This window comes from Salarias fasciatus (genome assembly GCF_902148845.1).
Source record: "Salarias fasciatus chromosome 7 unlocalized genomic scaffold, fSalaFa1.1 super_scaffold_4, whole genome shotgun sequence".
Taxonomy (NCBI): domain Eukaryota; kingdom Metazoa; phylum Chordata; class Actinopteri; order Blenniiformes; family Blenniidae; genus Salarias; species Salarias fasciatus.
This window is the reverse complement of record NW_021941229.1, coordinates 22,661,787-22,677,006: the sequence shown is the minus strand read 5'-3', so window position 1 is coordinate 22,677,006 and position 15,220 is coordinate 22,661,787. Positions and strand designations below refer to the sequence as shown.

The 15,220-nt window shown below is 42.5% G+C and overlaps 1 protein-coding gene across 1 annotated transcript; it reads right to left on the bottom strand.

Annotated features, from left to right (window-relative positions):
• Positions 1–490: 490 nt before the first annotated feature.
• Positions 491–12,491, bottom strand: prkaa1 (protein kinase, AMP-activated, alpha 1 catalytic subunit). The gene is made up of 9 exons (XM_030085488.1): positions 12,313–12,491; positions 9,795–9,936; positions 7,432–7,525; positions 7,047–7,191; positions 5,969–6,056; positions 5,650–5,874; positions 5,049–5,562; positions 4,845–4,971; positions 491–3,297 (listed from the first exon to the last, which is right to left on the bottom strand). Exons 1-9 carry the CDS (start codon positions 12,407–12,409, stop codon positions 3,014–3,016), a joined length of 1,716 nt encoding a protein of 571 aa, XP_029941348.1. The 5' UTR covers positions 12,410–12,491; the 3' UTR covers positions 491–3,013.
• Positions 12,492–15,220: the final 2,729 nt, after the last annotated feature.

Sequence of the window (15,220 nt, the reverse complement as noted above, 5' to 3'; positions counted from 1 at the left end):
GCTTTTTCTTTAATATATCCGATTACATATCGAATCTGTGCACGTGATTTAATTATTATAAATGATGTGATCCCACCACAAATCTATTGAAATTCCTCATGAGAGATGCATCTTTCCTGTTTATCTTTAAAAGATCTTTAAAAAATCCCCCACCTTCACCTTTTCCCTCTGAGTTGTCAAAATGGTATAAATATACAGACATGCTTGAGCAAAACTGTGCAGTTGAGCAGTTTATTAGGCAGTTGTGTATACAAATGATTCAACACTGTCCATTCAGATTTACACTGGTCCACCTGGTAGGGTCCCCACACACACCAGACAAATACAGAACAATGTTCCTTTAAAGCAGTTCAGATACTGAATTGAACACTCCACAAAAACATCATTCTGTAATCTGGCAAAAGGCTCACACTTTTGCAGACATTCATCTTTTCCTCCCAAAGAAATCCATCATGCAGACCATGGTTGGTTTTTCACAGCCAGAACTTACAACTGCCTTTTTAAAACTATATGTTTAGTTTTATAATGTTTTTTTCTTTTTTTTTTTTTCCAGGACCATAGTGTGCGTCAAACCATGAACATATATCATTCTAGTGAAATTGAGACATAAAGGTCAATTATCAACAAAATATTTCAGTCCAGAGATAAACAAGATGATCGAATGTGTCGTCACTCTTAACTTTTGCTGAAATATACCGATGAAATGTAAATTTAAACAAGACAGTTCATATTTTTAAAGCTGTGGAGAGCTCAACACTGGAAATCCAGGCTTCGGCTATAGACACCTTTTAGCAAAGAAAAAAAAAAATCAAAACTTTCAAGGTACAGTATGTGAGATTGGAGTAATGCCACTTTGATGCACTGGGTGGCAGTGGTGAGCCACTGTTGGTTAAACTTCCTTGTGGTACAAAGTGGTATTACAACACTGACTGCTTTGATGCTAGCTGGTTAGATTTATCCACATGATTATTTTCACTAATATTGCATACTGTAGCTTTAAGGCCTTTACAGTAAGAACATGCAAAGTTATGAAGATGACTTAAAGAGAAAGAGAGACCCAATTTACCTCAAAGTGTTGCTTTGGTTTTCATATCGCCATTATTGGAAATGGTCAAGTATCTGGTTTCAACAGTGGTTTGAAAACATAAGCACATATTTACTTCCACAATTAGGAATATTCATATTCTTTTCTGCAATCCCCAGTGACTGGAATATTAATGTAACTTAACACTGACGCTAAAACTTTGAGGATTTACACCTTTATAACTGCAAAAAAAAAGTGCAAAAGAAAATTATGAACCTTTTAAAATTTCCACTTTTACTAACATAAAAAACAAAAAAAAACAAACAGTACTGATAATGATAAGGCAGCCAGACAGACACCACTCAAAGGTTTTAAGACCGTAGACAGAAAACGGAGTGAGATGCATTATACTTACAAATAAGACATATATAAGACTTACTGGGCTTGCAAGTGTAATGTAACAGTTGGTTATAAAATATAAATCTGCCACACACTTAATGCTCGTGTGTGGTTTTCTACTGTTCTACCAGAGGTCTCAGCACATCCGTCTGTACCGCCTTTAATCACAGGTAAACCTTCACTTTAAGGTCAAAAACTCGGGGGAATGTGTGGCCATTCAAAACATAAACATGTCAAAAAATTGACAATCTCTGGGATGTATTCACCTGCCAACAGACTCTGTCCATGCACTGCATGTAATTGCTACTACTCACGTTCAAACTGAGCCCAGAGGACTGTACACGTGTGATGGATTGGCATTTAAGAAGTGAATGTAGGCAAAAGGCATTTCACAAAGTAATCATATCCAAACTCTAGATAATTAAATCTAATTAAAGAAATACAGGAAATATAACAAAAAAAAAAGTCAAAATCAACTTGTCATTTTAATATGTGACACTGAAAATGATATATTTCTAGGTTTTGACTTTCATGGCAAAGAAATTAAACGGTAAAATCAGTCTATAGTTATCTGGGGGGAAAAAAAACAATCAAGTATCAGAAGAATTGTGATTGAAGGAAACAAAAGTGTGATATTGGTTGAAAAACCAGACAGTTAAAAAAAGAAAGAAAGAAAAATACATAACCATCCAGCAATAGATCTCAATGCAAGACAGAAAAATTCAATTTCCATTAGAACCAACACTCCATCCACTGAACGCACTGATAAATATATTCATGTCTTTATATATAAAAATGCAGGGGACAGACAAATTCAAACAATTTTTACAACAAGGACAAAACCATGATTTTTTTTTGTTTGTTTTTCTTGACAAATTAAAAAAAAAGAAAGAAGAAATAAAACCATAAATGTGATGACGCATTCTTTTGTCCCTGACGGGCGACAGAGATAGCGGGGCCACCGCACTTCCTTCCTCAGTCCCGTGAATGTGACGGGAGCGACCGACGCCAAGTTGTGGCCCCGATACGTCTGCGCCGCCTCTCCGATCCCCACTGAGAGAATAAACAAGAGCAGCAGGAAATGAAAGAAACTTGTGCAAAAGTGCCTCCTGCGTCCTACAACTGCCACCCAGGTGTGTCTCCTGAGCTCCCGACGCGCGGCTTCCTTCTCTGCAGGCAGAAACGTGGTCTTGTTCTCTGTACTGGAAAAGCAGTGCTCACTGGCTACAGTACAGCAGGTTCAGTGTAATCACTTGCGCGCGTGTGTGTGTGTGTGTGTGTGTGTGTGTGTGTGTATACGTGGGACGTGGACATTTGTTATTAGATTGATCAGGAAACTGTAAAAACCCCCTCCTAGATGCAGTTCTGTCCTTGCTGATTAAGTCGCTTGTCATTCATCTTTCCCCAGTTATGGCCCCTCCCCCTCCCTTTACGTCGCCACTCAGCTCTCGGGGAAACGCCAACCTGCATCAGTGCCATGGAACAATCACTTCATCCTCAGCCGGGACGAACTGAGCCATGAATCGGTTGCATGCTTATTGCTATAAAGACACTCGGAGAGGAAATAAAGGCTAGCGATTGTTTTGCGAGCTATCGTGCAAGTAGCTTAATAAGATTCGCACACATCTCAAAGAATTCGATGGTGTGGCTTCCCGGCCGGGGGACGCACGCGATGTCCGCCCCGCCCGTCGAGTCGATGGATGAGGTCAACGACGAAGCTAAGGAGCCCTCTGCCGCCTTGGCAGGGTGCACAGTGCTGGAAGTGGCTGGAATGTCCGCCCCGTCTACATCGTTCTTAATAGTGGTGCGGTAGTTGCCCACGGACCCGGAGCGGAGCGGGGTCGCCGTTCCAGACTTAGCCTCCATCATGTCATCTGAAAAGACACAGCAGAAGCTCTCAATCGGTCACGCGTCAGGATTCAGCGCTCTCGAAGCACTTCACACTCACATTCACACATACAGGCAATGCTTCGGTGGACTGAGTGAGATCGAACCTGCAACCTCCCAACAGGAAGACGAGCCGCTCGGCCAGCTGAGCCAGAGCCGCATGCAGGGCGTTTCAGCCGTCACAAACCTGTCAGACGCACTGCAAAGTCTCTACAACAGCTCGATTCTTCCCTTTACTGCATTATCTGCTGGAACTTTTCAGACTTTTTTTTTTTTTTTTATCACAGTGGATTACTAAAATTAAAAAAAATAAAAAAAAGGAAAGGAAAGAATGTGTTCACTGTAGTCTGTCTAATCTGATCTGTCTAATCAGGTCTAGTTTTTGTTAAAGATAAATCTCATTTAGCTTCATAACGAGCATGTGACCATATTAAGGAAACTTGTGCAACATCAAGCTTTCTTGAAAACTAACAAAATGATATGAATACAAAAAAAAGTCTGCTGTGCTCATTGTCGGTGTTTTGTTTTTTTTTGTAGTATTTCTTGTATTTCACAATGTGGCTTCTTTGCTTGATGATTTGCTTGTGTCAGTTGGTGCACCAGATTGATCAATTTATCTTATTGAACATAATATTGAATATTGAACAAATGCACACTGGTTTGTATAATTGTTATAATATCTCTTTACACTGACTTTAAGGTCTTGGGACTCTACAAAAACCACCACCCTCAGAGTGGAAAAATTCAATGTAGACATTTTTAATGAGATTGGTCTAAACAGGTAAGATTTTATTTTTCTCCTGCTGTTTTTACTGGTCATAAAATGTTGAATATATCTGAAAATGATTAAAGTTGTACATGCAGATGATGCAAATGCACTACAATGCAGATCGTGTGGATGTTGGAAAGCCTGACAAAAGAAGAGGCATTTCACTTCTTTATGTGGCATTTCAACAATCGCAAAGTGCTAAGTTAAACCAATCAACACAGCAGGATCTGTTTATAACTTCACACCACTCATTAGTAATCAGCTTTTCATTTCACTGTGGAAAAAAAAATTAATCTTCCACTTCTCCTCTTCTCAGAGTCTCTACGCTTCAGATCCACAGGAGCTGACTCGGTTCCGGCCGGGAGTCACATTTTGGCCTCGCAGCTTTTGTACAGCATGCCTGCACAACATCAATGGCCCGGAACAACAGCCTTATCTCACATTTCCCCTTTGAGGTAGCGCGAAAGCACCTACGCAGACTTCCTAAGCTCTGAGTCAATCATTTATGAAGGCTGCACGGAGGCAAGCACACAGCAGGGCACAATCCTGACAAACAAAACCCGAGTCCAGACTTTCCACAGCGTGAGGCCGAGCTGGTCATGAACTTTACAGTCAGCGGGATGAGATACGACAGGATATGTGATCACAGTGAAAAAAGAAACAAAAAAAAGGATCAAAACTCCTGAAAAACAATGGAAATAGTTTCACACTAGATCAAGCTGCATGTGGGTCAAACCTTATCGGTTCAATCAGATTAAAACTCACCGTCTATGCTACGGAAGTCGAGGAGGTAGGTTCTACTGTCCACTTGGTAGAGTTGAAGGCTCATCTTGGTTTGCATCCCGGTGATCGGATTCTTCCTTCTCACGCGAAGATAATACGGATTGACCACCTTTGAGACAAAGACGGCTGTGATGAGGCCACATCTTCCGAGGCTGAATGAATCCGGGGCGTTCTTCTCTTTCTTACCTTCCACTCGTAATCCAGCTGCTTCATGGCGCGACACACTTCCGACATGATGTCGTTGGGTCGACTCTGGCTGCGGATGCCCAGGTGCCACTTGGCGCGTCTCACGCCCTGGTGCTTGGACTTCTGGGGGTTGAGTTCGTCCAGCGTGTGGCGGGGCCTGGGGGGCGTCTCGGCCACGAGGAAGGGCACCCGCTCGGGGTGAGGCTTGATGGCCACGGCGCCGCCGGACGAGGTCAGGTGCTGGTCGTCCAGGAAGGAGTCGGGCGGGCTGGACGCCAGGTAGAAGTCCTTGGCTTCGCTCATGATGCGGCGATTGTCAATGATGAGGTGGTAGGCCACGGCCAGCGGGTCCTGATGATTGCGGCTGTATATGCAGGCCAGGACCTCCTCCTCCGTGCACTCGAACTTGTCGCACACCTCCTTCAGGGCCTCGTCGTCGATCATGTTGTTGCTGTACGACGGGTCCTCGGGGAACAGGTACTTGGGGAGGTCCTGCTTGAACCACTCGTCCTCTCTACGGTCGAACAGACAGGCGCGGCTTTACACAGACGCCTTGAAAAATAAGAAACATTTACAGGAACGTTGTCGCCAGTTTCCTTACCGGATCTCTTTGATCGTGGCTCTTTTCATGGGGTCCACCTGCAGCATGTGTTTGAGGAGGCTTATTACAGAAGGGTTCAGATACTGAGGGGTGAAAAATATCCCGTCGCAGATCTTCTTGAAGAGCGTTGGCACGTGGTCGTCATCGAAGGGGAGCGTTCCGCACAGCAAGGCATAGAGGATGACCCCGCTGCTCCAGATGTCCACCTCTGGGCCAGCGTATAACCTTCAGGTGAGGGGAAAGAAGCAACATTACACCAGTTACAACTATAAACAGTGTAAGTTCTTGGTGCTGCTTCTAATAAGAAAGAAAAGATTACCTTCCTGAAATGACCTCAGGAGCAGCATAGTTTGGAGAACCACAACTTGTTCTCAGGAACTCTCCGTCTGACATCATGTTTGACAAACCTGAACAGGATTTCACATAATTAAAGAGCACATGTGTGGATTTTCAATACTTCAATGTCTACTTAACCACATTAAAAGCCTTTGTTGCTACGATTCCTCTTCATCCAGCTCACACTATGGGGTTGGGGCTGAACAGACTGCCTCGCATTTACCTCCCAAATACCATGACTCAAAGCATCCATCTATGATCAACTTTGATCTGCTCAGGAAGAGTTCTCCTCCTCGTTCTTCAGGAACCGGTGAGATTCGTCATGACAAAATGCGGATTTAGTCAGCTGCGTTTCAAAAACTACATTGTTGTGTTTATTTCACTTTTTTGGGCTCAGCCTCACAGCAAGGAGAAAATGTCTCTTCTCTGGTGGCCAAAGTAAAAATGAGTCACTGAGGAAAAAAACCAAATCCACAACAAAATGCAAATATATTCACTCAGGATTCACAGTCAGTTGGAAAAAAACGTGCTCGGATGGAGCAGTAAGAAAACCACAGTCGGTGTTTCAACAAAGCAAACTGTGATAAATGCTTTGAGTTTGAAAAACCAATCCTCGCGTTGAGTCATAATATATTTACACTCTGTTTTTAGGTATCAATGTATCTCATTCTACTTCCTCTAAACTTAATTAAAAAATTACCCATTGGTGTTTGGCTGCCATAAAAGCTGTTCACACACCAAAGTTCAGTGTTGCCCGAGGACACTCCAACACGTGGACAGGGCATGACGAGACACTGAACCACCAACCTTGGGATGACTCGCTCTCCCAGCTGAGCCACAGTTCCCCCTTAACCATCACAACCGTAACATAACCTGACAGTAATCTGATTGGACAGGGAGAGATGGAGAGGCCAAACCTACAACCTGGGACTGTATGGTAACTGTTGAACACGTGATAGGAAAATGTTGATATAAGGACAGAGTCATGCTAAAGTACACACGCAAATCATTTAAAACAAAAAACAAAAAAAAACGTGTTTTTAGACCAATTAAAAACTCACCGAAGTCTGCAATCTTGGCATTCATGTGTGCATCAAGCAGCACATTTTCTGGCTTGAGGTCTCGGTGCACCACCATGTGCCTGTGGCAGTAGTCTACAGCTGAAATAATCTGCTGGAACAGTCGCCGGCTCTCCTTTTCATCCAGCTGTCAAGGCAGAAATTATCCATTAGGTGTGATCTCTTCTCCGTGACTCAGTTAACACATCGCTGCTGACTGAGCAGCGCTTCATGTTCAATTCTCATATCTTTTCCAGCCACGGACAGCACAGTTTAGAGATCACCGCCTCTCCACAACAGGTTGGAAATATATAATATACTACATCTGTGGTGCAGGAAAAGATGGAGACGGTGAGAGAAAGTGTGGGAGATAAGTATGTGTGTTTACCTTTCCATTTTTGCAGATGTAGTCAAAGAGCTCTCCGCCTGAGACATACTCCATCACCATGAAGATGTCAGTCGGGGTGCTAATAACCTGATACCTGGTGTGAACACAGAGATGATGATTCCAGCATTTATTTCCTTTCTGCAACTGAACGCATCAAAGCTGAGAAAAGAGACAGGAATGTGCTCTGGGCGAGCAGCGCGGTTATACTGGTAATGTTTAAGCTTTCAGCGTCACACATGTACTTAGCGGGTCCCTCGGTGGGAATGACTCAGCAGAAATGCTGCAAATATGCAACAAGCACCGACACAAATCCACCATAGTCCCACATGATAATCCTGCCTTTCATTACACCATGTAAACAATGCCTGTACTGTCCCCCTGCACTCCAACGCCAATTAAACCACACGAGTGTCCATATATGAACGAACGAACCTGATGTCTCTTGGCTAAAGCAGGGCAGCGACTAACCTAGTTCCAACCCTGGTCAGGGATTGTGTGTAGAGCAAGCAAAAAAAACTGCATCCAGCTTAAAGAGTATGTTAAGAAGTGACCTCTTTTTCTCTAATGTGTGGCAGCAGAGAGAAATATATGTAAATGAAAACATGAAAATCCGCAAGAGAATCCCTTTCCTCTCCGTCTTTCCTGCAAACTATGAAAATCTAGTTTTCGCCGTGCGCGAGCGAAGTTGAAAATGAACTTCAAACGTCAAAGGTCAGAGTCACTGCTGGCATCACATTTGCATTTCAGAGGCGATGTTTGCACGGAGCCACATTGGCTCCTGTGGTAACCATGATCAACATTGAGTAACGAAACTTATCTGCATGCAGAAGTAACAGTGTTCTCTGGATACGACCTCTGGATAAACACAGGAGCAACAAAATAGCTGTGTCAGTCTAACCCTGAAAGCAACACTGATGGTCTGCAGAATGTAGAGTTGAGGCGTTAATAGAACCATAACAACCTTTAAATTTGAACTGCAAAGGCTTTTCTCTGTTGTGGCGTCAAGCATAAGTTTTGAGAAAGGTCTGCAAAATGTTGTGCAAATAGCAGCAAAAAGGACTAAGATCTCAACATTAAATTGTTTTTAATTCTTGCTGCAAAATTCATTAAAAAAAAAAAAAACTCCTTCATTTTGCATGCATGGTTTCGATGCCTTCACTGCAATTCTTACAGTTTGGTCGTATCCTGGTAAAGATCGGAGCCTCTCGCGGCCCGGTCTTGACAAACGGGCCTCATGTTTCACACTGCTGGCTTCCTCCATGCCAGACTAGCTTGAGTGTGGGCGGTTGGTATCGTGTGGTGCAGGTTTATATACAAATGCTTAAGTGGAACGTGATTGTTGTGTGTTGCTACAGTGGAGTGATTACACACTACCTTGTTTTTCTTGTCTCGATAAGCACTGCGCCAAACCAAGTTGGCACAGCCAGAAGACATCTCAAAATCTTTTCAAAATCTGACGAAATTTTATTGCAACACAATTCTAGGGGAAAAAAAAAAAACTGGACTTGTTATTATTGATATATTTAATGCACTGAAACAAAGGTTACATGCAGCTAAAATAACTTTGACACCTAGGATGGTTTCCTGTAGTCAACAGATGTTCAGCCAACTTTGCTGCAGACGTCTAATAAAGCAGCGTTCCGTCACATTTCCTAATCTGTTTTTATTCAGGCTGGACAAGTATTGAGATGAGCTTTGCCCCTGTGGTTTGTTCTCCCTGTCACAGATCGAATCTCTCTGTCTGAAATACCAGCTCCATGTCATGCATGCCCAAGAATGTAAACTCTGTGTGTGTGTGTGTGTGTGTGTGTCAATCTGCCACGCCCCCTGGTCAGTTTAATGACCCTGTAACTGTGCTGTTTGCCTTGTGGACATTTGCACGCCAGACAGGAAGTGCAGCCACCACCCCCCTTTCCCCCCAGTTTTCAGACAATATTTTTAGATCGCGGCACTAACGTAACACAACAGCACGTTAGGGCTTACTATGCGAGGTGTTCACCTCTGCTTGAGGGTGGCCGATATGGCATCCTGATTATTGTCAGCGTCAGGCCTGACAGCAAAGCTAAACAATGACGTGGCGCTCGAAAACATAAAAAAATAAAAACAGAGAATGCATATTTAGGAATTACATTTAAGACGATGTGGCCCCCCACTGCTATACACTGAGATGAAAGGCTGACAGAGAGGACAAACAAAACAGGCGCGGCTGGCGGCGGAACGGCCCGTGTCAGACACATATTGTCCTACATGGATGTAGTTTAAAACGCGTCTTTTTAAAAGCCTGGAAATAGCTGGGTGGGAGGCATTAAAGTGGCGGCGGGGGGGATTACGGAGCAGCGAGCAGGGTGTAATCTACGACTTACAGTTTAATTATGTGAGGGTGCCTGAAAAGCTTCAGGTTTTGGATCTCCCGGCGAATCTTTCCCACCACGTCCAAGCTGCGGATCTTCTGCCTGTTTAGGATCTTCACCGCCACTTGGTGCTTGGTAAGCTCATGTTGGCCCACTGCGGGATAAACAGGATGAGAGTGCATGAGTAATACCGACTACAAACCAAGGACGAAAAAACAGTGACAAACAGCACCGACTGAAGAGTGTTAAAGGTGCAAAACTATCATCAGAAAATCAGGTTTAATGAGTGATCACTTTTCAGGAATTACAAAAAGAAGCATCCAGTGGAAACAACATCCATGTAAAGTCATCAACCTGAGATATGAAAGTCCAAAATTCAGTCTGTGTTTACTTTAAAACAGTTTTTCTCAAAGCAGTAGTTTGTACAGTCCTTAAATCACTGATAGGGAAACAGACTAAAATAGACTAAATTACAACTTTATGCAAAGACCTGTTGCCTACTTAGGCAACCTACAGTTAGAGACAACAACACGAAAGCAAAGAGCTGGAAAAAAAAAAAAACACAAAATGTTCTGCCGAGAGGAAACGAACACAGGAGTTGAACATTAACCAACTTCACTGCGTTTGTCATTTTGTGGATTTCCTTTCTCAAACAGTCAATAAATCATTTGTGAATTAACCATTCATAACTCTAACAAATGGCCATTGATTTATATTGAGGGTGCGCTCATGGCAGTTCCTTAAAAAAAAAAAGAAAATTTCAAAGATTGTGCAAAAATACTTCTATGACAAAGAAGAGACCCTGCGCACAACTTTTTGGAAGGAGTGACACAAGGTTCAAAAACAGAAGTTAATAGTTAATTTTTACCACCTAACATGATGCCAAGTGACTCATATTTATATCCCTAGATTGCAAACATGAAGCCCGTGGGCCAAAACTGGCCCGCAGGAGGCATAAATCCAGCACAGCAAAAGGTTAAATAATTAATTTTTTTTTTTTTTAATTTCTTAAAAGTAGCAGACACAATACAACATTGAGACCCAAGCTGAGATATCCTTGATGGTGGTTGTAAAAGCTTCCATAATGCAATAGTTTTTAGACGGGATATTTTAATGCATTTTGCACCAGAAGGCATTAATAAAATCAGCTTTACATTGCCATTGTAGTAAGCTGCAAAAGTATTTTCATCATGCCACAGCAAAAATGGACATTATAGCACTATTTTATTGATCAGGCAAACTAAAAGTGGAATTGCGCTGTCCGTGGCCCCTGATCTAAAATGTGTTTGACAAACATGCTGACAGCAGCTTATTATTGTGATCATTGCACTCTGCTGATGAGTACACATGAAAACAATTATTCTGTCTTTATTGAGAATTGTATAATCTACAGCAGCATTTTTTTTTTCAAACAAGCATGCTACTTTAAATCCAAAACCCCAGCTGGCATGAAACATACCCTAACTTTTTAGGAATCATAAAAAAAAACTGAACTTTGAAGAAAGTAGCTCCCTGTTTACTCACATTGACAAGGGATGACTAAACAGCTGTGGTCTATGATATAACAATGTAACAAGACAAACAAAGTGTGGTGACTTAAAGCAAAACAGGAAAGTGAAAATAGCATATGTCAGTAAACAGCTGCGTTTGATTAGCTCGTTGTGTCCCTAATAAAGCCAACAAGCACTCAACAACTGGCCCAGTGCTTTTCCTCTCTACATCAACAAACACTGGAGCCCAGCAGTGACTCACAGGGAAATGGACTGACTGTAAACAGAGCTAGTGGCTGTCGGATTTTTTTCTTTTTTTTTTTTAAAGAGAGGCTGAGTGCTTCACTTCATTTGTATGCATTAGGACTTGATTGGAGGTTCCTAGGAAACGAAAGGTAACGCGAGGTGAACCAAGAGAAGAAATGTAAGAGATTTACAATAGGAAACAGCGAATAAATATGCTAGTTGATTTCATGTTAACGCATGCCAGGATGTGAGTTGACACAGGTTTGTGATCGCACCGCCCTCTGGACTGACAACACAGGGCGTAGATTGGTGCCCAACTCCCTCCTCACACACATCTAAAAGCAGTAATTGTTCCAACAGGAAAGCAAATATGGAAACAGCTCGGAACCAACACTATGCCCTGGCGCAGAACTTTCTAATATCATGCAAAAATGGAGGGAAAGCCGAGAAAAAAGTATCCATTAGTATGAACACTAGTCAAGACGGTTTACTTCCCGGTGTCTATCTTGACGAACGACTTGTGGCTCGCAGGCTAAGCTAACAACGCTAACTGTAATATATCTATGCTACGAGCTAATGTCATATAATTCAAGATGTGTCGCTGCCACTCGCGGCTACAGCGACGCAATTTAACACGTAGTATCGCGGACGACTTGAGGCAGCACCAGGACAACAAGTGTGCTGCCTTTGCAGCGGTTGCGACAGGCTAGCTTGGATGCTAAGTTAGCAGCTAGGCTAACAGCCTCCTCAGTTCATTCTGATGCACTAACAGCTCCGACAGTCCGCGCACGCACCTTTAACCTTCCCGAACGTTCCCACTCCGAGCGTGTCTCCCAGGATGTAATGTCCGATCTTAACTCTTCCTTCATGCTTCGGTTTTTCCGTCGCCATCTTCCCGCAGTGGCCTTGCTGCGGGGCGAGCTAGCTGCGGAGAGAGATGGAGCGGACTCCGCTGTGTGCGTCTCTCCACTCCGGCGGCTCCGCTTCTCACGGAGGGTGGGAGGCGACCCGGCTCCAGGGGGCGGAGCCCCGTATCCAGATGGGGCGGGGCGTCGGCTCCAGGGGGGAGGCGTCCCTGCGCTCGTGCCATTCGTCAAGGTACTCGGTGACGTCATGTGGTGCCTTCTGGCTCCCCGGGAAACCACAGAACTCCTCTGACATCAACCAACTTTCCGTAGTTCAGGAGGGTCAAACTCATTCCACTTCAGGGGACACAAACAGACGCAATTTCATCTTGAGAGGACCAGACCGATAAAATAGTATCATAATAGCCTTTAAAATTACATTCTAGAGTTCTTTGTTTTCGCACAAACTGTACATTTTACTAAACACTGAGTCCCTGAGCAAGACCCTTGACCCCCATCCCTGAAGCGCTCCAGTACATGGCTGTTCACTGTATCCAAAATAGGATGGGTCAATGCAAAAAAAAAAAAAAAGTAATTTCCACAAGGGATTTAATAAAGGATCCTTTCTTCTCCTAAAAAGTCCATATTGTTCCAAATGTTAACAATTGTTTCTCAAAATTGCTGCAATCTCTACATGAAGCCAATTATAATCATGTAAAATAGAGCGAAATGTGACCCCTGTTTGCCCTGTGATGAACTGGTGAGTGTTTGAATGGATTTGGATGGCTGTATAGAGCAGATGCTCTACAGCAGATGCATACAATTAAACCAGATATTTTGGTTTAATTGTATGGGAAAACTTGAAGTCTTACCTTGTAATGCATTTGAAATATACATGTGCATCATGTATTTTTTCAAATCATCATGCATAGCACACATGCCGAATGCCAATTTAAAATATATTTCTAAAATAGTTTTTCCATCGAGAGGCCAATATAGGGCCATTCCATTTCTGCAGTCACTGAAAAATAAAGTTGCATGTTGCTATGAAGTATAGAGACGATGTGGAAACTGGAGTTTAACCTTAACTGAACCCAAAACTCGTTGTCTCCATATATGGATACTATTTTACAGTCATGCATTCTTCTTTCAAATTTGCCATAAATACAGTCTGCAAAACATGACTATAAAAGACGGAGAGAGAATAACACAAACCAGAAGCCTTTACTACAGCTCAGCCAGTGCTTACACTGAACCTCGTATGTTCACACACACAATGTTCTTTATCTTCACTTTGATCAAAGGCAGGACTTGCAGTCACTGCTGATGAAATGACTCTGACGTGTGCAATGAGACTGTCTGCGTGGGGAGGTGGATACAGACATTTGTGGGTTGCAATAAAAAGCCACACATACGGCGATGCAAACATATTTTGGAACCACGGTTCTTCGTTTTGTTTCCGAACAGCATGCAGGCAGTTTGCGAGCAGAGCTGCAGCTCTTTATTAAGACGCTGCGGAAACACAACTGCTGCTGATTCATAATGCATGTGGTTCGAACTCCCTGCTAACAGCAAAAAGGAAAAGGCTAAACATTTTAGAAATGAGTCAGAGCCATAAAATCAGTGCATCACTTTATTTTAAACATCAAATTCTTTATAGATTGCATGGCATGGGTGAGGATGATATTTAATGTAGCTTTATGCATGAATGGATTCATGTTTTGTTGTGTACAGAGGTGGAAATGTGGCAGTCTTTTGGCAATCAATTTTAAATGGTAAGATTCTGAGTTTGAATCTCAGTATGAGTAAAACTGCATAACTGGAATTGGTGTAGCGGTCAGCTCTCTCACCCCACAGTGAGATTATCAAGGGTTCGAGTCTGGACTCAGAGTTTGCATGTGTTCCCTGTGCATGTGTTTTTCCTGAGATATCGGGCTCTCCCCATGCAGTCCAAAAGCATGTGTTTGCAGTTAATTGGTGACTCTAAATGAGCAGTAGACTGTATTACAGGTGACCTGTGCAGCTTGTATTCCACCTTCACCCAGTGGGCCGTGATCAATCTAACCCTGATCCTGAATTACATAAAGCTCTCTAGAAGAAGGTGGAAATAATCTCCTCTTTCCATAAATCATATGCTTCAATACTTAGATATGATGTACAATTTCAAGAAACTTTTCATAATAAAAGTGCACGTGACTCTCATGTAGAGGTGGAAACTGTATTCATTTCCAGTTCAAAATACCCAAATCATCACCATTTAGGAACATTTAAAAAGTGATTAGTGTGATGAATCCCATGATGATTGAGGTTTTCTATGCAGCCAAGAACAGATCAGATGAATTGATAAGAATTCACTGAAGTGCCAAATATCTAGACATAGACGTAGAACATTGCATTTTTTGGAGTTGCTTCAAGAATGTAATTTTGATTCTTGCTGTTTCAATATCTACATTTACCCTGAAGAAGTCAGGACAGGATGATATTCATGCACTTTATTGATCATTTATCTGATAGATTTGCTTGAAACTTTGATAGTCCTTCACAGGTAAATGAAATCGAACCAAATCTCTGCTCATGACACAATGCGAGGGGTTATTTGGTAGTCTAATTGGAGTCTATTTAATAACAGTATACTTTTAACTCAGTTTCATTCAGGCTATTTGACTAATTGTAATTTATCAACCAGCACGTAACTTTGTTACGTGTTGTTTGTCTCAGATAAGACAATGCTACTATTTAAAATGTAGATTATTTTTCAAAACTGTGCACAGCCCTGCTCTTGTATTAGTACATCAGACTGTGTTGTCAGATTTGGACTGAGATGATCTCATTCTAACAGCCCCACATATAAAAACAT